General features: G+C 42.9%; 1 protein-coding gene across 4 annotated transcripts in view; it reads left to right on the top strand.

The window, feature by feature from the left end:
- Positions 1-25,010, top strand: part of LOC127653800 (calcium-dependent secretion activator 1-like) — a 168,617-nt gene that overhangs the window by 100,453 nt on the left and 43,154 nt on the right. For all 4 annotated transcript variants that reach the window (XM_052140571.1, XM_052140570.1, XM_052140569.1 and 1 more), the window contains exons 12-17: positions 4,969-5,105; positions 8,144-8,331; positions 9,605-9,706; positions 9,972-10,035; positions 10,225-10,348; positions 20,175-20,207. In XM_052140571.1, coding sequence (XP_051996531.1) covers positions 4,969-5,105; positions 8,144-8,331; positions 9,605-9,706; positions 9,972-10,035; positions 10,225-10,348; positions 20,175-20,207 — 648 coding nt within the window. The remainder of the gene's footprint in view (positions 1-4,968; positions 5,106-8,143; positions 8,332-9,604; positions 9,707-9,971; positions 10,036-10,224; positions 10,349-20,174; positions 20,208-25,010) is intronic.

Below are 25,010 nucleotides of genomic sequence, written 5' to 3' on the forward strand. Positions count from 1 at the left end.
TTCGGGAAAGAGGTCCTACCGAGGTGGTAGAACCTCGGAGGGCTGTCCCCTCGGCTGCAGAGCAACCGAGGTTGCTCTCGCAGCGGAGTCCTCAGGAAATCGGTGATCGGTTCCGCCGTCTCTGACGCTTCGGGCCACATCAATTTAAAAAATAAAAACACACATCAATTGTGGTCACAAGGACTGTATCGACTAAATCCTGCCGGTATCTCGCTTCAGGAAGTCGAGAACAGTGCTCGAAAACACCGAGACCAGCCTCGAGAGGCTGGTTCCCGTAGTAGATTTTGTAGAGGCATGGAATCATCTTCCCAACATATCTGCATGGGTCCTGCATATAATAAAATCAGGGTACAAACTGCAGTTCGGGCACCGCCCCCCCCCCCAAATTCTCTGTGGTGGTGCAGACTACAGTGGTTCCGGAGCAGGCTCAGGTGATGGAACAAGAAGTGCAATCTCTGCTGCTGAAGGAGGCCATAGAATGTGTTCCTCATTCAGACAGGGAGTCCGGTCTTTACAGCCGGTACTTTATAGTTCCAAAAAAAAAAAAAAAAAGGATGGGGGGTTGAGGCCGATTTTAGATCTCAGAGTTTTGAACCGGCCTTTGAGGAGGTTCAGGTTCAAAATGCTTACCATTCCTGTCATCGTGAGTCAGATCAGATCCGAGGACTGGTTTGTCACGATAGATCTAAAAGACGCCTATTTTCATGTACCCATCCTTCCATGTCACAGGAGGTTCCTGAGGTTCAGCTTTGGGCGAAGCTTACCAATATCGGGTTCTTCCGTTCGGCCTAGCACTCTCTCCCGCACATTCACCAAATGTATGGATGCAGCTCCTGCTCCTCTGAGACTTCAGGGCATCCGCATACTGAATTTTATCGATGACTGGCTCATTCTGGCCCAGTCTCGAGAAATGGCGGTTCGGCATCGAGATGTAGATCCTTGGCCATATTCGAAGTTTGGGGTTGAGACTCAACACAAAGAGTGTGTTACAACCATCCCAGTGCACAACGTTTCTGGGTGTTGTGTGGGACTCTGTTAAGATGCAGGCACGCATGTCTCCTGCACGTATCGAGTCCGTTCTGGCGATGGTGTCCGGGTTAAAACTAGGCCAGGCCATCACTGTAAAGCAGTTTCAAAGACTGCTGGGCCTCATGGCAGCGGCATCCAACTTGATACCTTTGGGCCTTCTACACATGAGGCCCCTCCAGTGGTGGCTGAAAGCCAAGGTGTTTTCCCCAAGGGGAATCCATTTCAGTATAATCAGAGTAGCAGCGCAGATGCCTTCGTTCTCTGCTAATATGGAAGAAACCTTGGTTCCTGTCCCTAGGGCCAGTGTTGGGAGCGTCATGTCGCGGAAAACCGTTTCGACAGACGCCTCCCTCACTGGCTGAGGCGCTGTCATGGACGGCAGCTTTGCTAGGGGTCTGTGGCAGGACCATCATCATTCTTGGCACATAAACTGTCTAGAGATGTTGGCTGTGTTCAGGGCTCTGAGGAGCTTCCTTCCAGACATCAAAGGTTACCATGTCCTAGTACGTTCGGACAATACATCAGTGGTAGCTTATCTGAACCGACAAGGAGGACTCAGATCGCGCCCTCTGTGCAGACTGGCGCATCAGATAATTCTTTGGTCCCAAGGGAAAATACTGTCTATCAGAGCATGTATATTCCGGGGTTCAGAATCAGGGAGCAGACATCCTGTCGAGGCAGGGGCTGAGGCCCGGGGAATGGAGACTTCATCCAGAGGTGAAGTTGATATGGGACAAATTTGGACCATCAGAAGTGGATCTATTCGCGTCTCGAGAGGCGTCCCACTGTCCACTTTGGTTCTCCCTCTCACATCCAGCCCCACTGGGGTTGGACGCCATGGTACAGGCTTGGCCGAGGCTTCGCCTGTATGCATTTCCCCGATCGCTCTGCTCCGGGAGTCCTGGAAAGGGTCCGCCAAGAGGGCATCAGTCTACTTCTGGTTGCCCCCATGTGGCCGGCCCGAGTATGGTTCTCAGACATAATTTCACTCCTGATAGCTCCGCCATGGCAGATTCCTCTGAGGAGGGATCTGTTGTCTCAGGCGGGGGCACAGTCTTCCACCCTCGTCCAGAGCTGTGGAAACTGTGGGTCTGGCCCCTGAGGGGTTCAGTACCTAAATGCTGGTCTATCAGCGGGGGTGGTTGAAACCATACTTAGCTCTAGGGCTCCGTCTACTAGGAGATTATATGGCCTCAAGTGGAATGTGTTCTCCACTTGGTGTAGAGAACATGAATTAGATCCAGTTAACTGCCCGGTGGCTTCAGTTCTGGAGTTTCTTCAAGATCGTTTCTCTCGTGGTCTCTCCCTTCCACATTTAAGGTGTACGTGGCTGCCATTTCGGCGTTCCATGCACCACTGAGTGATGGGCCTCTGGGGAGGCACCAGCTGGTCATTCGTTTTCTCCGTGGTACATGGAGGATGAGACTGACAACCAGGTCCAGGGTTCCTGCCTGGGACCTGGCGGTGGTTCTCGAAGGGTTATCCCTGGCCCCCTTCGAACCCCTTCAGTCGGCTTAGCCCAAGGACCTGACGTTCAAGATGGCTTTTCTCTTAGCTATTACCTCTCTAAAGAGGGTGGGTGATCTTCAAGCCCTGGCAGTGACGCCAGCTTGCTTGGAGTTTGCCCCTGGCGGAGTTAAAGCCATTTTACACCCGAGAACTGGCTATGTGCCTAAGGTGCCGTCTAACACGGCATGGTCTACTGGTCCTGCAGGCTTTTTATCCTCCACCTCATGTGTCGGCAGAAGAAGAGAGGCTCCATTTGCTCTGCCCTGTCAGAGCTTTGAGTGTTTACCTCGAGAGGTCCTCTTCTTGGAGGAGGTCGGACCAACTGTTAGTGTGTTTTGGGTCACCTAAGAAGGGGCTCCCTGCCTCGAAACAAACCATTAGTAATTGGATTGTTCAGGCTATTATCTCGGCCTACAAGGTGCGCAATTTGCCTTCACCTTTGGCCGTGAGGGCTCAATCAACTAGAGGCATGGCGTCCTCTAGGGCTCTCTTATCGGGAGTACCCCTCCAGGAGATCTGTGAGGCAGCCGGTTGGGCTACCCCGCACACTTTCATCAGGTTTTACAGTCTGCACCTCCCCAGTACGCCTGGCGCACGTGTGCTCTCGTCCTAGCTGAGTGCCTGAGTTCAGTTTCACCCTAGGGCAGGCCTTTTTTTCGGTGCGTGGCCTAGTGGGCATTCGTTCCCCAAAGAGTCATTTTCAACGACGCAGTGCGAGTTCCCTCGGAAGGGAACGTCTCGGGTTATGACTATAACCCTTGTTCCCTGAGAAGGGAACGAGACATTGCGTCGTCCTGCCACGCCCCTCAAGGCCTGAGAACGGCTTGCTTCATCGCTAGGCTAATGTGTATGTGTACCGGCATCACTTTTATGCATCCGGTTATGCCGTCACATGTTACGTCATGACGCAACACCAATCAAGATTGGAATAGTTTCATTCATAATTCAGAGGCGCACGCTAAGGAGCGTTCCCCAAAGAGTCGTTTTCAACGACGCAGTGTCTCGTTCCCTTCTCAGGGAACAAGGGTTATAGTCATAACCCGAGACGTTTTCTACATAAGCACTGTAATAAACACTTGTATCCATGTCTTCTCAAAAAAGGTGTGAGATCATTATAATGATCTAGACACACTGCCCAGCCAAGATGTGACACAATGCACATTTTTTCAACATATTTTCTCTCATTAAAGCATGGTCATCACTGCACAAATTTAGATTATATCATTCTGTTGTTAATAAGATTTAATCTGGGGGACAGTTTTTGAGAAATAACTAAGGATTTTAACTTTCCTTTATACCATTTTCTCTAACAAATACATTTGCATACAAAGAACAAGCAAATATGCACAGCCTATCAAATATTCACTCAATGGATAAAAATATCCTATTTTAATTAATGGGTTTGGCTATTTCAGCTACATCCATCACTAACATGTGCAGAAAATCAAGCATACAGCCATGCAATCTCCATCGACATTACATGTGCAGTAGAAGAGTGCATGCCAAAGAGGTCAGTGACTTTTAGTGTGACGTTGTCACAGGATGCCACCAACAAAATGGTATCTAAATGTATCTGAATGGGAGCAAATTTCACACAGCTGTGTTCCATCATCTAGTGGAAAGCCTTCCCAGAAGAATAGAAGCTGTTATAACTGCAAAAGGAAGACCAGCTTCCTATTTAAATCCATGGTTTTGAATACTAAATGTTCAACAAGCACAAATGAGTGTGGTGTTTGGGTGTCCACATACTTTTGGCCATGTAGAGTATTTGCATTGTAATTATTGCACAGACTATTTAGATAATTTTGGCTTCATTTATAACATCAAGCACATTAAGTTTAAATTTAAAGAGAACTCTTGGACACAAATGTAGTCATTGCTGTTGCAATGTTACATTTCTTTAGAAAGAAAGGTTTCTTAAATAAAATGTAGAAAAAAAATGGCTACCTAACATATCCATTTCATTTTTCGGCTTCTGTCTTTTTACATGCAAGCAATTCATCCTTTCTTTCTAAATGAGTGACATAATTAATTGATAATGCCAGAATCTATTGTATTCATGTAAAAATATATTAAAATACATCATTCAGAATACCGCCGCCACCTCAAAACCATTTTAAAAAAATTTAAAAAGCTTTAATTGAGAGAGCAGGAAGAGACCATGCCCAGTTCATGCATGCACATTCAGATTGAATGTGAGCTGAGGGGTATCACTCATTTGCACATTGCTAGGTTGGTCTGATTGAAATCTGCTTGACTTTTGCTGCAAGTTGACAATGTTAAAGCTCAATATCCTTGATTTTCCATAGAATACTCATGCTAGGTGTTTAGCTTTGTGGTGGGAGGAGAACACAATCATTGTCCTTGCTGTGTGCTAACTTCCTCTTCCTTGAACCACCTCTTCTCCCTTCCTCTCCCATGGCTGGATAGATGCTGATAGGGCACAGAAGCACGGCATGGATGAGTTTATCTCTGCTAACCCATGTAGCTTTGACCATGCCTCGTTGTTCGAGATGGTGCAGAGGCTCACATTGGACCACAGGCTAAATGACAACTTTGCATGCCTGGTAAGTGAGATACACTATGGCTATGTTCAGGATGGCATACTACCATACTACCAGGGCTACCAACTTTCTACCTGCCAAATAGGGGACATACTGTACATGCAAATATGGATTAGACAATTGTATGTGAAACTGATTAAACTATTTAGCTATTTGGATGTGAGATGCTATACCTGACAAAATTTGCCCATTTCTAAATACAGGATGCTTCCATATTATACAAGATATTTAGCAATGCATTCTGTTTCAGATACTATATAAAAAAATTGTAGACTGTATACAGGGTTCCTGTAGCTGGTCAAGCATGGCACTGGCAATGTGAGGAACCAATGTTTGGGAGTACATGGCTAATTTTGTATTTACCATGGTGTCGCTACAAATATCATAGTTAAACTATGGTTACTGTAGTAAAACTATGGGTAATTTTCCTTATTTAAAAGTTTTACTTCTAAAGAAATTAATAGAAATTTTGAAAAGTACATATGATCATGATCACTCATGTGAGATGAAGATTTCAGCCATATCATTAACCTTATAAAAGCTTTTTTATACTACATGGGGCAGGGATGCGTCGTGTGGGCAGCCATGTTAGAATCACAGGACTAGCTGAAAACTACTCAATCACAGTAACTGCTATTGGACTTTTTCAATCATGGATTATATTAATCCTGGTTTATTGTGGATAGTAAATATTTACAATGGCATTGGTAATTGAAAACGTCTCGGTTACTATCGTAACCTCCGTTCCCTGATGGAGGGAACACGGGTCCGCAGACAGGGGGGACCGTACCATGGAAAATACATCACAGGAGATATTGGAGAAATCAGAACCTGGGGAGCACCTGTTCCAGTACAGGCAAGTCGGTGCCTGCAGTGGGTCTGGCTGCGAACTTCCTCCACTGAATACGGAATCAGAGGGCTAGGGAGGAAGGACACCCAGGGTCCGTGACTTATGGACTTAACTGGGGGAGTAGAGTGCACATCTTCACCTCAAGGGAGGGGAAAGCCGCTATGCGCAAGCGCTACACCCGGCCAGCTGTTCAGTATTTCCGAATTTTATGTGTTCAGACCTGTCAAAACACGGAACAATACCTGCTCAACCCGGAGATTGTAAGACCTCGCAAAGGTATTGGGTGTTGCCCAGCCAGAGAGCTAGAGAGGTGCCATGGCCAGGCTCTATATCGTCCTTGCGCAGAAGGGTTGCGATCTCCAAGTGTAGGGCTTTGGCGTTTTCGCCGTAAAAGCAGGGCGGGCGCCTGGGAACTGAATCACGTAGCCGAGTTGGATGGTCCTGGCCGGCCACTATGATGGGTTGGAAAGCCTAAGCCACACGTCCAAGCTCCGGGCGAGGGGCACTAAGGGGACGATCACGTGTTACGTACCTGTAGGTGGGGCCTCGCGGCGTGGGTGGGGAGCAGGCGACGTCACGTTGGGGGGCGTTGCTTCGTCCCGAGAAGAGGCTCAAAGCGGAGCCTGCGGCGGGTAGGCGACTGAGGAGGAGGTTCTGTAGCGACGACCTCTAGACTCGTCACCACCTGCTAGCCTAAGGCGCGAGTGTTGGGCAGTTGGGCACGTGAAGGGTCCACGTTCATGGGGGCTGGACTGCAAGGCTCTGAGTGGAGGAACCAATCATCTAGCCACGAGGGCTGAGGGGAGGATGGAGGGTTCCAGTCCAGCCGCCGTCAGCCTCAGACTGGGCAGGCATGCCTGAAGGCACCAGCCCCATCGAGTCCTCAGCATCAGAGTCTATCAAGATGCTCTCCGATGAAGTGACGAAACTCTCATCCATCTCGAGGGGTCCGAAAGAGACATCAGACTGGCCGTAAGGCGAGCCGGTCTCATCTCGGACCCGGACGGAGTCAGAGGAGCGTGCTGGGGAACGGTTGGTCTGCGTGTCACAGTGAGAACCTGAACCATCCACAAATGCAGCCTCAGTGTGTTCTCTGCCCAGACACGTGAGGCAGCGCCCGTGGCTGTCTGAAGCGGAGAGGTAACGACCGCATCCAGGAATAACACAAGGACGGAAGAGATGTTCAATGTCCAAGTGTTGCCTTTTTAGAGAAATATACTCTTTTAGGTGGCTGTCGAAGCGCCCAGGGGTGTAGTCTGCACCCGAAACGCTACACAAGCATTTCTGACGCTTGTTGAAATTGACAGGTCCTTAAACGAGTCCTCATAATAATTCTCAAACTGATTGACAAATTCACTTTCGAAATGGATTGCTATAAACTGTATGCCAATAATTGGCTTATGTTCAATAATATGGTAGTTAACAATACATTGTATTCTAAAGCCGTTTTTTGTATTGTCTTATCAATGATTAACTATTCTGCCACAAGAATGTAATGCTTTTTAATTATCTGAATATATATATATATATATATATATATATATATATATATATATATATATATATATATATATATATATATATATATATATATACTTTTTAAATATTTAAAGATAACTATGTATAATTATTTCATCATTATATATTGAATTATTGTTATATGAGGGGCTTTCTCAGTAAATATTTGTATATGCGATTAAATGTGATTAATCTCGATTAATTAATCGGGACATCATGTAATTAATTCGATTAAAAATTGTAATCACTTGACCGCCTTCAAAATATACTGCACAGTAAGCTAGTGCACCATTCCAGGTGTAACCAGTCCTGCTCAACCCATTCCGAGAGGGATTCGAACCGGGGTCACTGGCATGGGAGGCAGGCGCACTACCAATAAGGTTAAAGGCTACAGCCTCTAGCATTAGTCACTAGTGCACTTAATGTGGCTAGGTTAAGACACAATGTACAACATGTTCCAGCTGACTACCATTGCACAGGCATGACCAATTTGACCAAATAACCTAATTTGGTGTGAATCATGAGAAGTTCATCTCTAATTACATCAGCTGTTTTGATGTTCTCTTCTCATGTGTTATGTGTTTTGCTATGCAGTTGTTGAGGTTAGGCTTTTTAATACTGGTTTAAATGTAAATGAACTCATTACAACAATTTCCCTTTGTTTGGATTGTAGGGATGGTTTAGCCCAGGACAAGTGTTTGTTCTTGATGAGTACTGCGCACGGAATGGGGTGAGAGGATGTCACAGACACCTCTGTTACCTCGGTGACTTGCTGGAGAGGGCAGACACAGGGCACATGATTGACCCCACGCTGCTGCACTACAGCTTTGCATTTTGTGCCTCCCATGTTCATGGCAACAGGTACACGTCACATATCACATGGCTCTATTGACAGCCAACACACTGATACACAACGTTACTGGGGTGTTAGATGGTAAAATATTGGAAGAGTTGCAGATCATGGAACCAGGGTCAAAGAGGTTGGTCTTGAAATGCTCTTCACAAGTCATAAACACAGTTTGCACTCCTTTTTGCTTTAGTATTTATTACATTTTTTCCCTGTGTTTTATAATTTTGGTTTTGGATTTTGCTGTGTCTTTTGTTCTCAGTCATCTTCATTTCTTTTCGCTTTCCAAACCTCAGCAGTATTCTTTCAGCCACTTCACTCTCCATCCTTATTTTATTCTTCAAATCTCATTAAGTTGCTCACTTCATTACACGTTCCTGATAGTCAGAGGGGGTCTGAGTTACAAGGGGCTGGTTCAAAGCCAGGAGGGAGAAAGGAGTCTAAAAAAAGAGGAAATGTATAACACAGCAGTACCCTGAAAATACAAGGTAAGAGGGCTTATCAAGGACATACTCTTACCATATTCATCACTAAACAGTATAAATTAATGTATCACATACAGGGGGAAATATGTTAAATGCTGTAGTTCAGGCTGACTTGAGCCTTGGCTTAAGCCTTGAAAGCAGTTTCTGTATGCATTTAAATAAAATGTTTGGTTTAAAGACCCCACTAAATATCTTGTCAGATGCAGTATATGTGCTAAAGGTTAATTTTGACAGATTTTACATTTGCATCAAAATGGCATCAAAGCTGGTAAACATGGACAAAAGCCCCAAAATTCAATTTTGATTTCACAGGTTCTTTAAGGTCACAACCTACAAGCTATTCCTACTGACTTGTTGAAGATATATTTATTATTGTGTTGCAGCTGGGTGTGATTTAAATCTATTTTTATGCAATATGATGCCCAAGTGGTGTACTGTGACATCGATAGCTGTACATTTTTTAAAAATGGGTTGGAAAAAATGTCTCCCAAGAGTATCACAGAAGGGTCCCATCTGCTGGGTACAAATACATTTATAGCCAGTGCATTAGATTAAAGAAAACCAGTCATTGCTGCTGGTTAATTATACTCTCTGTGCAGCTTGTCAGGGCTGTATTTTTTTGTTACAAGCTGTACTGAAATGCTGATGCAGTTTGATTTGCTTGCAGTGAATAAATATATAGGGCATGAAAAGGTAATAATGTTGTTTCATAATAAGTTGTTTATTGATGCTTTTTTTATCACTTTCTTCAAGTTAATCCTAACCAATATGTAAATAATATACATTTTTGCTTCTAAAATAGGCCTGATGGTCTCGGCACCGTAAGAGTGGAGGAAAAGGAACGCTTTGAGGAAATCAAAGAACGATTACGTGTTCTTTTGGAAAATCAGATTACAAACTTTAGGTGAGGATGTGGATGTAAGACTTTGATTAAAAATGTCACTACTTCTAGCACTCCAAGACAACACTGTACATGAGAGGTTTTCATCTAGTTTTACTTCAACACCCACATTTTACATTGGGTATCAGGTGGCGACCAAACACAGAACACAATTGGTGCTGTGAGAAACACTGGTGTACAACTTTGTGCTGTTTTCTCAACATTACATTCAAAAATATAATTGTATAGGATTTCCTCCAGCCACAATGCTGTTTTTTTGTTGTTGTAGGTATTGCTTTCCATTTGGTCGCCCCGAGGGAGCATTGAAAGCCACTCTGTCTTTGCTGGAGAGGGTAATGACAACATTGCTTATATTGATTTAGAGTCATTTGTTTTGTACTACTTGCCTCTATTTTCTTGTTCTCCCATGCATCAGAGTTTCAAGTCATAAAGTTTGATCATACAATCATTTAAGCCAAGACCACAAAGTTACAAAATATGTAACAAATAGGTAACAAATATGGCTTTGTGTTGTTGCTCAGGTGCTTATGAAGGACATTGTCACCCCAGTGCCGCAGGAGGAAGTCAAGACTGTCATTTGTAAATGCTTGGAACAAGCAGCTCAAATCAACTACCAGCGTATTGCAGACTACGCCAGAGTGGAAGGTGACTACCATTGCCCTCTTCCTTCACTGCCTGATGCTTTTAAAGCCTAACCACACTATGATTTGAACCAGGAGGGAACTCTATCTTTTATACTAGCTGTTTTCTTTATAATTTGTTCATTTAAATTGCTTTGAAGGGGTCATTACATGCCTTTTTTTTAATCATTTTAATAGGTTCCTTGAGGGTTTTTTTGCACAAAAACAGTCATATATTTGTAAAACATCATCATTTTCCACCCTCATACTGACCCTCTGTGAAAAATGCTTAGTTTTGGTGCTGATTCTCCCGCTGTTATGACTGGCTCACTGCTCACCACTACTGAGCAGGGCTACGGAGGTAATAAGGTGAAGTAGGCATTGATGAGTTGCTGTGGAGGAAGTGAGATGCAAATGCCTACCAGAGTGTGACATCACAATGTAGAGAAAGTTTAGAACAAGTCGTTTTGTCAGCTTGTTTTCAACAAATGCTCTTCTTGCCATTAGGAGGAAACTTACAGTGTTTTTATAGTACAAGGACTGATTTTATGTTCTAAATATCAAGGAAATTGTTATTCATCATGTCATGACCCCTTTATTGCATAAACTGTGGTCCATATTGAAATAATTGGCCCTATTTTAAGAGCATTAGCATTAAGTGCAGCGCTATGCCATAAGTCATATAAGCGCAAAGTTAGGCATGGCCATTAAATTTTGGTGTTTTCTTGCAAGCATGCACTAAGTCTACCAGCGAGTTTGGCGAAGTCGCACGCGCAAATGGGTGAGATTAAGTGCAATTTAATTTAGAGTTTTTTTTCCGGTTGTTATTATTATACTGTTCATACCCGCAAGCATCAGTGATATAAATCAAGACAGCACATTCATAAGAGGTTGGTAGTGTAAGTGGACTGTATGCAATGAATTAGAAGAATTGAAAATTACATTCTTTTGTGCATTAAAATACATCCTTGATGATTGTCAGTGATATTGCTATGACAGTGACACGCTCCTTTTATACACATGGAAAATGTGATTCTCCTCAGAATTTGGATGTAGGCTCCATTAAATTACAGAGAATGTAACTATTATTAATCATTTTTATCTACTGCCAAACAAATCATGACTAGTATTACCAGTGATTGTATTTGATATATTCAATTAACTTATTGAAACACTTAAAAATAAACCATAAATATTTATAAATTTAATTTACACTTCAAACTAAATGAAAATATAATCAAAATAACGAAGTGGTCAAAAAAAAAAAAAAAAAACAATTCCAAACATTTGACTCTTTCCAACTTCTTCCACTGAACTGTTTTGCTGTGACTTAAAAATCATTCTATGACAACAAGTGGAGAAATACCATTAGGCCTACATATTATTAGTTAATGTTACACCCTGGTACCCCTTAAATACCATCTGGGGTTGTGACAGACCATAAATGCAATTGTCAATTTAAACATAATAATAATAATTGAAAAGTAAACTATGACCTATAGACAAATTTCATAAATTTCTTTTTTTCATATAAGACTCATATGAAACTCTGATTGTCAGGGATATAATTTGATGTTTCACTATATTGCACGAAATTGCAATTGAATTAGTGCTCTCGTGAAAATTGGATAAGACGTTGAGCATGGTCGTTGCACTTAGCGCTGCGCATTGCATGGTCACGAAAATAGAGCCCAGTGTGTTCCTTATAGTAAATAATATTATTTTATGGTTTGTTTTGTGACAGGAAAATAATTTTAGGTTTGGGTAATTAAGCTTTTATTTACAAGAACACATTTTAATGGTTTGCAGTTGAGTTTGGTATGTCCATGGGTTTAGTTGGCTTTTTGCCTACTATTTTATTTGAATTTATTTTTCTCAAAAATGTTTTTTACCAGTAAACATGTTGTTTAGCCTAAAACCCTGTCTACACCAGACGCAGGCATCATGTCAAATATAATAGAACCCCATTATAATCAATGATGCTGTTTACACTGGAAGCTACTGTTATGGCACGTGTCTATCAATAAACGGGTGTCCCATTCCACTTTGCGCTGCATGTGCTGGCACTACTACACAAATTAAACGATTTAGAACATTCGTGTCAACGCGTCCAGTGTAGACAGCCTCAAGCTGTCGTTGTTGTACAGAATTTTACAGCATCTGTCTTGTTTAAAAATGTTATGCTTGTTGGATCAAGGTCAAGTAATGGTTTTGTTCTTCCTTTGTTTCCAAGAAAAGTTAAAGTGTCTCATTTTCTATTCTCATTTTGTGGACTTGTGTGTAAAAATGCATTCAAATCCACACAAAGAAGAGCTTCTGACCACTTCCACTATCTATTGTGAAAGATAATGTAGAAAAATACAGCATAAAGGACTTTTGTTCAGAGATTCACCATTAATCTTCACATTCTTGCGTTCTATTGTTCTGGCTCTACTCAGGATGAAATGGGACGTCAGGCTACAGAAATAGTTATGCAATATGGTTATGAAGGAACAAGACTAGGAAAATTAGAGGTTGAGTAATTGGGACGAATGTTAATGTAGGGATTTTTGGGTTGAAATAATGAGGTATGTTGGAAGAGCAGGGGTCTTAAACTCAATTTACTCGGGTGCCTCTAGCCAGGTCCTATTCTTCATGGGGTGCCAGTTGAATATTTACAGTACAAAAATGCAAATGTTTTTACAATCATTATTTTTACTATATTCAGTCATTGGCGCAGTTCTCGATACATGGACAAACCTTTGAGTTTTGGAGCGACTCGCCCTCATATAATTAGTGGATTCATGATGCAGAGTTGGGTAGTAACATGCTACGTTTACTCCGTTACATTTACTTGAGTAACTTTTTGGGAAAAAATTTACTTTTATGAGTATGTTTCATGGTGTGTACTTTTCACTCTTACTCGAGTAAATTTCTGATAATTTTTTACTTTACTTTGTTAAAGTGGGCAGCATTCCTGTCATTACATTACTGGTTTTAATTTAATAAGTGTTAATAAATGCGTAATTTATTCAGATTTGTTAATATGACTTAAGACAGCGGAACTTCACAGCTACACGCTCATGAAATCGTGTTACACGTTCAACACTACAGCAGCAAGCATGCAAAACAAACATTTCCTCACTCCACACAATGCCTTAATTTTACACCAAGACAAAAATATATTTCAAGATTAAAATCACAGCTCCAACTTAAGAAAACACGGTGAGGTACGTTTTAGAGATTGTGACTACGTGGGGTTGTCTGTGTCATGGTGATACTCATTCATTTTAAGATTAAGATTGAACTTTATTGTCATTGTGCAGAGTACAGGTACAGAGGCAATGAAATGCAGTTGTTTTCGCATATCCCAACTAAGCTGGGGTCAGAGCGCAGGGTCAGCCTGAAACAGTACCCCTGGAGCAGATAGGGTCAAGGGCCTTGCTCAAGGGCCCAACAGTGGTATCTTGGCGGTGCTGGGGCTTGAACCCCCAACCTTTCGGTCAGTAACACTGATAATGCTGGACCGTCACTGAACTTAATTCACGCAGTACTTAAAAAGCTGTGAAATAATGACAGAAGACATGAATAAAGCATGATCTTGCTTCAGTGTATAAATAAACATTAAATATAACTTGGGACTGTGTGACATTGTTCACGTTTTTGACCATAATAATTACTAGAACACAGTTTCCAAACTTCTCTTCTAACTGACAGATTCGTCCAAATCTGAGAAGCATCCTTAAAGTGATAGTTCAGCCTTTAATTCATATTATATAATTTCAATGCCCTCATGTTCTTCCAACCCCGTGAAACTTTCTGTATTCTGTGTAACTCAAAAGATGTTAGACAGAATGTTAAGGACTGACAGTCTCAGTCACCATTCCCTTTCAAAATATGGAGGGGGGAAAAAACATGCAGTGAAAGTAAATGATGATTAAGGTTATCATTCTGTTTAACATTTCCTTATAGGAATAATGTTTCCAAAATTGAAAATTCTTGCATCATTTACTAGCCTCATGCCATCCCAGATGTGTGTTCTTTTTTTTCTGCTGAACACCAAGATTTTTAGAAGAATATCTCAGCTCTGTTATTTTATTCTAGAATGCAAGTGAATGGGTATGAAAACTTTGAAGTTCAGAAAGCACATAAAGGTTCAATCTATGTCTTCAGAAGAGCTCTGATAAGTATGTGTGAGAAACAGATCAATATTGAAATACTTTTTTACTAATAAATCTCTACTTTCATATTCATATTCTTTTGTGTTTTTGGTTATTCAATTCTTTGTGCATATCACCACCTACTGAGCAGGGCGAAGAATTAATAATAAAAAATTGCATTTTATATTATAAAGTTATATATATGTATGTGTTTCTCACCCACACCTATCATATTACTTCTGAAAATCATATGGGTTTGGAACAACATGGTGGTGAATGATGATAATTTACATTAAAAATAAATATATTATTATTATTATTATTATTATTATTATTATTAATCATTCTGTAATGCGTGTTATATGTGTATCATATACTGGAATATAGGAGAGTAAACATACATTATGTTATATGTGAGAGTAACTAGTTACTCACTACTTGAGTATTCTTTTTATTGGATACTTTCTCTCACTCGAGTAATTTAATAACATTATTACTTTTACTTCTACTTAATTATTTTTTTTAAGTAATAGTACTTTTACTTGAGTAAAGTTTTTGGCTACTCTACCCACCTCTGGATGCCTGAGATTGTATTCTTTGAGATCTGCATTTGCGTTCACATTTTAAGCCTGTAATAAGCTAAGTGGAAGAAAATACATGTTTTTTTTATGATCCTTCTTATTCTCTCTGTCTCTCTCTTAATGACTGCCCTCTACTCCGTCAAGTCATTGCTTCTGTCACTTATTATTTCTAACTGGGTTACAAAGTAAAGATAGAAGTGTCACAAATGGCCGACAACTTTCAGAATCTTTTTATAAGTTTGTCTTAAAAGGATAATTGTGTAAAAGTGTGCATAATGACTGTGTGCAAACAACCTTCTCAAACACTCCACACATTAGTCAGACAAACAGATAGTCCCTCCCAAAACTCATGCCATTGGTTGACCCAATCTTGCTATGTTAGGCTGGTCAGAATGCTCAAACAGAGTTACTTCGTTTCCGTGGTGTTTCCACATTTCCACAAGGTTTTACACTTATTTTTGTTTTACATAAAATATTACACACATCACCTTTAAAGGGCCTTGACTTCTTGTTGTCTCATGAATTAAAGTGAAACCATTTCCTAAAAGGCTAGTTCACCCAAAAAGGAAAATTCTGTCATCACGTACTCATGATCATGTCTATGGAAATGTATTTGTGCGACAAAAATAATTTAGCTCATTTTTGTTATTTAGCAAAGTCCAACAATTTTTATACCATTGTCTAACAAAAGTGAATGGTGCCCAGTAGCTGTCTAACTGTATTTAAAGACCTCTAACGCCATACAAGAAAGAAAGTCGAACGACAAGTTTACGACATAAGTAAATAATGACAGAATTTGGTCATGGGTGAGGTGAGCTATCCTTTTAAAAATAATTTTCTCCACTTTTTTGCTTGTTAATGCCTCTGATTTGCCTCTGATTAAAAATCTAAAGGTGGTTGTGGTATAAGGGTTAAACCATCTAATCACGTTGCATTATCCAGCTTAACCCTCATGATGTGCGTGCGTGCATATGTGCGTGCTTTAAAAATGACCTGCCTAATAAAAATTGCTTTTAAATCTCTCATTAAGCTATATTATCACCAAAAATCTTTTTTGTCAACTCTTTTACTTTCAATTAGGACAGGTTTTGTATTTCTGTTTGGACGTAGGCCTCATTGACCTGAGCTTATGCACATAATTTTTTTAGTGAAAAAAGCATTATTTGTGATCATTTTGCTAATATTTAATAAAATATGAAAACATTCTGTACTATTTATCATATTAGCATGCTTTAATGTTTAACCTGGAAGTTAATGGCACAGTCTCTCTTCCAGTGTTCCCAGTCAAAAATGACCAGCCGTTGAAAATGAATGGGGGAGATCAAAAATAAGAGAAAATTGAGCATGTTCATCCATTAGATGAGCACGTATGTGCATGTGTGCTTGCAAACACAAAGGCCTTAAACCTTTGCATGGGCACACACACACACACAGACATGCGCACACACAAACACATGAGCACACGTACATGCACAAAGTCTTTTTTATGTTTGAATTTTACATGTTTTCTTTTTCAAAGAGATGATCTTTATCCTACCCTGACTTTATCCAACAACCCATTTATCCATCCAACATTATCACAGACACACACCCACACAGGTTTGTTTCATTATATTAGTGAGGACATCTCATAGACTTCCATTGATTTCATAGCAGGCTGATGATATTTTCTATCCCCTAACCGTACCCCTAAACCTATCCCTCACAGAAACTTGTGCACATCAGTTGATTTAAAGCTACACCAGATTTGGCTGATTTATGAGCCTTTTTTACTAGTGAGCAGTTAAACCACCTACATAAAATGTCCTCACTGTTGGGTTTTCAAAAAATGTCTCTGTATTAGTGAGGACATTTTCAAAATGTGTCACTCTGACAAACTGTTATATTGAAACCTGTACAAACACACACACACACACATGTTGTGTTTCCATGTTTTATGGGGACTTTCCATAGACATAATGGTTTTTATACTGTACAAACTATAGATTCTATCCCCTAAACCTAACCCTACCCCTAAACCTAACCCTCACAGAAAACATTCTACATTTTTACATTTTCAAAAAACATAATTTAGTATGATTTATAAGCTGTTTTCCTCATGGGGACCGACAAAATGTCCCCACAAGGTCAAAAATTTCGGGTTTTACTATCCTTATGGGGACATTTGGTCCCCATAAAGTGATAAATACACGCTACACACACACACACACACACACACACACACACACACACACACACACACACGTGCCAATGTCACACACCTCACCTATTTCACAAGCAAAAGGGGAGGTTAAACTGAGGTATCATGTTATCTAGTTATCTAGAATATCGAGTTTATATCAAATGTAAACATTAGCTAGCTAGCTAATGCTTACTGCCGTGATGTCCAGAGTGGTCTCTCTACTAACAGTGGGACTACAGTATGTCCCAGCACATTGTCTATGAATGTTCATCGAATCGTGGAAAGACATTTCTTTGGGCACTGCTGTGTCCATTGTGTATGTTATAACGGATTCGTGCTGTGCCTGAATTTTTTTTCTAAAAAAATTTCGCTTTATAAAAAAGTTAGATGAAACACCGCCTTTGACAATCTATCCGCCTCAATCCCCAGTTGGCCTTGTTTGGCCCAAGGGTAATCGGTTGGCCAAAGTTCATTGGACCTTGGCTCCGAGAATGCCCTGAGGGGGCACAATGAATCCCCGGAAGTGACAGTGGGAATGCAAATGGCCCTGGCACTCACTAGCATGCCCTCATTTGGCCAGATAGTGGAAACGCTGCTAATGTTTACTAATATGCAGCTATGCTATATAAAGTCTCATAGCGCATTGCTCATTAAATCACTTTGTGGCAGCACAATGGCCAAGCAGTTCTCTGTGCATGAGGCTCTTGATCATATCCTTGATCATGGCACTAGACCACTTGCCCTAGTTCATTTCAAAATAAAAGTCTTGTTTTTTGTGATCTTCCCCATTCATTTTCAATGGCCAGTCATTTTTGGCTGGGAACACCACAAGTGTGACTTTCTGCCATTTTTTTATTTTTTTATTTTTTTCATTTTTTTTCATTTTTTTTACAAAATAAAAGTGCTTCAAAACAAACTTCCCCGTTAAACATTCAAACAAACTAGTGTGTAATGTTTATAGCACAGATGTTTTCTTATGTATTTCATTTTGTCAAAATAACCCATAAAGAATACTTTTTCACTCAAAAACCGAGGTGCATAAGCTTAGGTCAATGAGGCCTATGATCAATAAATTCCAAACAGAAATACTAAATCTGTCCTAATTGAAAGAAAACAAGTTGCCAAATTATTAATGTATATGATACATTACATGATAATATAGCATAATGATTTTTATATAATGTCATAATGACATTTTTAATAGCCTGGACATTTTTGATCAGGAACATCACAATTGTGTGCAATTATATACTAAATAAATGTTTTTCAAAACAAACTTCCTGTTTAACATTAAAGCACACTAGTGTGATATATAGTACATTAGGTTTTCATATTTCCATAATTATCCACAAATAATGCTTCTTTTTCACTCAAAAATAAGGTGCATAAGCTCAGGTCAATGAGGCCTACGATCAGTAAGTTCCAGACAGAAATTGTCTTAATTGAAGAAAACGAGCTGACAAAATGATCTAATCCAATTTTTGGTGCTAAAATAGCATGATGAGAAATTTCTGAGCAATTTTTTATAGGCCTGGAAGACCAAATTAGGTAAACATATTCACGGAAATTCCATGACTGTAGCAACATATTTGCAAATAGATATTATGTACTTCCTTGCACATATCATGGCAGTTCCAAGGTGAAATGTGAACTGTGTGACGTTAAAGTTTCTCTGAAGAAATTTGTGGTGCTTCCGTGAAATTATCAAACCCGTGTGGACTTGCATGATCTTCAGGACTTGTTGTACAAGTCCTTCATTTCGCAGTTGCATGCTGTATCAGCTACCATGCAATTGGATCCCACCTGAACAAGCTTGTAAATGTAGTTTGTAATGCAAACTTTAGATGTATTACCTTACAAGTGTTTAGATGTCATAATATAGTACAGTAATGTGTGAAGAACGTAAAAAAGTATAAATAAGCAATAATGTTGGTATAGTGATGTGATTCTTCTTAATGAGAAGTTCCAGTGAGACAAAACATCCCTTCAACATATATAACCCTAAACCATCAACCCCCACCCACCCCCCACCCTTCCTCTCTGACCCCAATCTCTTGCATGCCGGAATCCTCTTTTTCTTCAGGAAAAAGAGGGAAATGTATGATCACCCTGTCTACTCCTTGGCTACACAAGTTATGGATTTAACCATCCGTGAGTAACAACTCCTAACCCCCTCATTCGTTTACCTTTTTCATCAACTATTCAACCTCCCATCTCACATCTTTCTCAGAACTGTCAATTCTTATTTTCCGTTTGGCCATCTTCACACAGATGATAGACATTGAGTAGAGAGGAATACATAATATTACAATTTCGTTGGCAGAGATGTTCCATCTGTTTCTAATATAACATAATTAATGCATCCGTTCAGCTTCCTCTTGTCCACCTTTGGTTGAAGCTCATGTTTGTGACTTGAATGCATTTTTTATTTGCTCGTCTGAGTGTAGTGTGGTGTGGTAGGTGGTATCACTGGGGGGTTCCAGAACACAACGACAGGTGACAGAGCTACCAGGAGAGCAGGAGTTAGTACAAGTGTATGACCTATGACTTATATGTTCCAACATCACAAGTTTGTCCCGTTTGTAATTACAACAACTGTGAACAATGGCTGATGTCTCTTTGTTAAGTATGCCATTCTGTTGCTACTTTGCTATGTTGTATGTTTCTGTTGTTCCAGGTAAATATCCAAGTGTGTGTATTTGTTACCATTGTTTTTATTATTATTATTATTATTATTATTATTATTATATTTCCAATATTCAAGAATTCTCTGGAGAGTGACGAAGAGTGAAATTACCAGGGATGCTGCGGTGACTTAAAAATGCCACCTTAAGGAATAATTCATTTGTTTCCCACTCCCTCTTTTTCTCACTCTGTATTTCTCTCTATTTTTTCTTTATCATCGTTTGTATTTCTCTGACTCTCTCTTTTCTTTCTTTCTCTCTCAAGTTGAGAAAACTCTTAAGGATCAGAAGGATCCAGGTGAAGCTATGTTTGACGTCATCCCCTGTCCCCTTCAACACATCCTGGCATACGCACACTGTATAATATACATGGCACAATTATGGCTACAAGGGGGAGAACTTCTTTTGTCTGAAACTCCATGACACAAGGGCCTCTTATGTGCATTATGTTTTGTGAAGATAGTATTCTTCTATAATTATATGAATACAATTTTAGTAATAACTTATCTTCTGTTATTTTTTATTTTTTTTAATGGAAACTGAATTTCTTCATTGGTATTAAGAATCTGCATAATGGTATGACATCATGCAGCTTTATAAGAAGTAAAACTATCTTTCACAAATATTTCAGTGACAATACTTTCAATGTATCAAAATGTGTTCAAATATTTCTCACTAAAGCACTGGGAATGCGATCAGACCAAACTGGGGTTGTGTTAAATTATAAATTTAAGAATTGAGTTTTAAATTGATTAATGCGTTTGATTTTGAATTAAATAGGCCACACCATATAGGATGTTTTGTTTATTTGAATTTGAATTTGAATTAGAATGACAATAAATATATATTTAGATTAACCACACATTCCCCTTCTGTCACTCACCCGACGTTGTGACCCTGGACATACGGGTATAAAGGGAGCGGGCAAGCGAATGCCAGACAGATTTTTTTCTCCTGAGCCGAACGGTTGTGTGATCAGCGAGCTGTGTGTCATGGCTGCTTCACCCACCTCTGCAAGAGAGCGTTCTGTTGGATCTGACGGTGCATTCCAGCGGCTTTCTCCTCTCTGCACGCTGTGCAGACTCTGCCCCTGGGCGCTTCGACAGCTCTTCTCTCATAAAAGAGTTGACTTTTCTGAAAGAGTTTATTTTCCTCTAAAAGAGTTTGTTTTCTGGTAAAGAGCAACATACACAAGCGAGCGTTGAACGTCCTTTTCAGGATGCGTTTTGTAAAGATGCCCTTCCGCCGCTGTGTAGTTCCTGGATGTGGCCAGTATTTCTACAGATCCGACGGTCATAGACGCTGCCTTGTGTGCCTGGGTAGCGATCACACCGAGGCAGCGTTTGTGGATGGTTCATGTTCTTACATGCGAGGACATGACCATGGCACCGTTGCAGTCCCGGCTTTCGTTTCTTAAAACGAACGCCACTCCAGCCGGCCCCCGCATTGCTCCTTCACACGGGATTGAGGATGACCCACGAACGCAGCCCCACGAACCACCCGCCCCCCCGGCATGCTCATTTTCTTCCGTCCAAGCTCGGGACGACGGCAGCACGCTTCACACCTAGTTTGCCTCATCCCTGGAGCCAGGTCTGGATAATGACATCGCCGCTACATCGGAGAGCATTCAAGCATCTGACGCTGAAGACCTGACCGGACTCCCGTCCTCGGGCCAGCCCGCCCAGTTAGAGTCTGACGCGCAGATGGCCGACATGTGAGCGTGGGGTTGGACTGGAACCCTCCGTCCTCCCCCCCACCCTCGCGGCTTGATGATTGGTACCTTGGCTACGGGCGCCGCTCTCAGCCACAACCCCCCCTCACCCACCGGTACCTTTCTTCCCGGAAGTGCATGACGAGCTGATGAGTTCATGGAGGGCACCTTTTACTTCCTGGAACCGACCTCCACGCTTGTCCGCTCTCGCTACTGGACAGCGGGGCGGTCCACATGTACACGGAGGTCCCTCTGGTGGACAGGCCGGTTGCGATCCACCTGTTTCCCAAGAACGCCGCCACCTGGCAGGAAAGCCCACTTTCTAAACGCCCGCGTCTCCCAGTTCGGTCTCTTCGGCGACACCGTCGATGACTTCGCTTAGCAGTTTTCCGTGGTGAGGAAAGAGAAGAGCAGACGGAGGCCATCTCACACATCATGCCGCGCCGTCGCAGCGCAGGCCACCCCCTGTCTGCTCACCGTGGGCGTCCCCTTCGAAGAAACCACCAGCAGCTCCGCCTCAACCTGGGCCCAGCTCTCAGCCCCAGCGTCGAGCGCACCCCGCAGACGGCCTACGTCCTCCATCTCCAGAACCTCTTCTAGGGCCTGTAAAGCCCCTAAATGCTCCTGAGACAGCGCACCCAGGAAGCCAGACATTTGCTCTGGAGATGGCAGCAAGACCACTCGAATCCTCGGTTATCCCTTTTTCTTTCGCCGCACCCCCTTAGGGCTGCAGTACCCAAATTTTCAATAAAAGAGCGATTTCCTCACTTCCTGGGTCATCAGACTGGCGCGTGCCGTTCTCACGGCACCCCGGCACCAAAACCTTGCAGTCCCTATCACAAAACCTTGCACAATCTATCACAACCAGCTCCCCGGACACGACCATCTGGCCTCCGGACCCACAACTGCCCAGCCCCGGCAGGCCAGCCTCACGACAGAGTGTGCGCAGTCAGTGCTTACGTGCCTGGCTCGCTTCAAGCCAGGCACAGCGGTTCCTCTCAAACAGTTCAAGAGGCTCCTGGGGCATATAGCATCCTCAGCCGCGGTCACGCCGCTTGGGTTGATGCATATGATACCGCTCCAGCACTGGCTTCAGACTCAAGTCCTGAGATGGGCATGGCGCCGTAGCACATAACGTGTGTTTATCACCCCCTTCCTGCCATCAGACTTTCAACCCTTGGACAGACCTCTGTTTTCTTCAGACAGGAGTCCCCCTACAGCAAGTGTCCAGACGTGGCTACAGGCATGCAGCCACTGGCTCCTGGATGGGGCCCCGCCTGCGTTGGCACATCAACTGCTTCGAGTCGTTGGCTGTACTCCTTGACCTGCGGAGGTTTTTCCCACTGATTCAGGGCAAGCACGTCTTGATCCACTTAGACAGCACCGCCACGGTAGCGTACATAAATTGCCAATGCCGTCTCATATCACAACTCGCCCACCATCTCCTCCTTTGGAGTCAGCTGCGACTCAGGTGGACGCGCTGTCGTGACAGATCTTGCTCAGCGGAGAGTGGAGGCTCAACCCCCAGGTGGTCCAACTGATTTGGGGCCACTTCGGCAGGGCACAGATAGACCTCTGCCCGCTCTCATACTCCCTAATGGAGGCCCCTCTCGGCACAGATGCACTGGCACACAGCTGGCCCCGGGGGCTGTGCAAGCACGCATTTCCCCCAGTGAGCCTTCTTGCACTGGTGCTGTGCAAGGTTAGGGAGGACGAAGAACAGGTCACCTTGGTGGCTCCTTATTGGCCCACCCGGACCTGGTTCTCGGATCTCACGCTCCTTGCAACAGCACCTCCCTGGCAAATCCCCCTGAGGAAGGACCTTCTTTCTCAGGGACAGGGCACCCACGTCCAGAACTCTGGAATCTCCACGTCTGTCCCCTGGACAGGACGCAGAAGACTTAAGCGGTCTACCACCTGCAGTTGTGGACACGATCAACCAAGTGGCGTCTGTTCGCAAATTGGTGTTCTTCCAGATCTGAAGACCCGCAGAGATGCGCAGTTCAGTCAGTGCTTCCATTCCTGTAGGAAAGGCTGGAGGGGAGGCTGTCCCCTTCCACCTTGAAGGTGTATATCGCTGCTATCGCAGCCCACCACGACGCAGTAGACGTCAAGTCCCTAGGTAAGCACGACTTGATTATCAGGTTCCTTAGCCCGTAGGTTAAACCCTTCCTGGCCAAGCCTGTTCCCCTCCTGGAATCTCTCAGTGGTCCTCTCAGGCCTTCAGAGACCCCCCTTCGAGCCGCTTGAGTCAGTCGAGCTCAAAGCCCTCTCCTTGAAGACGGCCCTCCTGACCGCGCTCACTTCCATCAAAAGGGTTGGGGACCTGCAAGCGTTGTCTGTCAGCGACACTTGCCTGGAGTTCGGTCCAGCAGATGCTCATGTCATCCTAAGACCACGACAGCGCTACCTGCCCAAGGTTCCTACGACCCCCTTCAGGGACCAGATCGTGAACCTGCAAGCACTGCCTCTTCGTTGCTGTGTCCAGTACGTGCTTTGCTTATCTACATGGACCGCACGTAGGGCTTTAGATGCTCTGAGCAGCTCTTTGTCTGCTTTGCCAGACGGCGGAAAGGGAACGTCGTCTCTAAACAGAGGTTAGCTCACTGGGTTGTTGACGCTATTTCCCTAGCCTGTCAAAACTAGGCCGTGCCCCCCCCCCCCCCCAACAACCGACTGGGTGTTCCACTTGCACCTTGCACCTTCACCAAGCTGATCCAGTGTTCCTTCTTTCCCAGGTGAGCCAATAAACTCTCGCTCCCTGGATGCTCTTCCTCCCTAGCCCTCACGAGTCGAGTGCTCTGTGTTCCCCCTGAAAGAATAGGAACGGGAAAGGACGCCTTCCCCGACGCATCTATAGCATTAAGATATAACTCTATGACGAGTCCGGCTGACTCCCATACAAGTCATGTCGCCTGTTTCTGTACGGGTATGGGGAACCTAAGAGCGGAATGTGACACCTTTTATTGGGGGAGCCTGGCTCGGCAGCCACGTAACACGGGTTAGTGCATAGCATTTTTAAGTGGGACCCCTTGTGTCACTACAATCGACACAACCTCGAGTGAGTGACAGAAGGGGAACGTCATAGTTACTGTTGATGGAAGGAACGAGAAGTTGTGTTCCCCTTGCCACGTCACTATCCCTACCACTGTAATGCGCCGTAACCGTATTCTCGGCTCCTCAGTGAAAACCTGTCTGGCAATCGCTCGCCCACTCCCTTTATACCATATGTCCGGGGCGGGGCATGCAAATTCTGTCTGCCAACTTGACATTGGCCTTTTCTCAAGTTCAAGTTCAGAGGTCCGCGAGGCCATCAGAAAAGACCCCTTGTGTCACTTCAGTCGACACAACGTCGAGTGAGTGACAGAAGGGGAACGGAGGTTACAACAG

This window comes from Xyrauchen texanus, chromosome 13 (assembly GCF_025860055.1).
Source record: "Xyrauchen texanus isolate HMW12.3.18 chromosome 13, RBS_HiC_50CHRs, whole genome shotgun sequence".
Classification (NCBI taxonomy): domain Eukaryota; kingdom Metazoa; phylum Chordata; class Actinopteri; order Cypriniformes; family Catostomidae; genus Xyrauchen; species Xyrauchen texanus.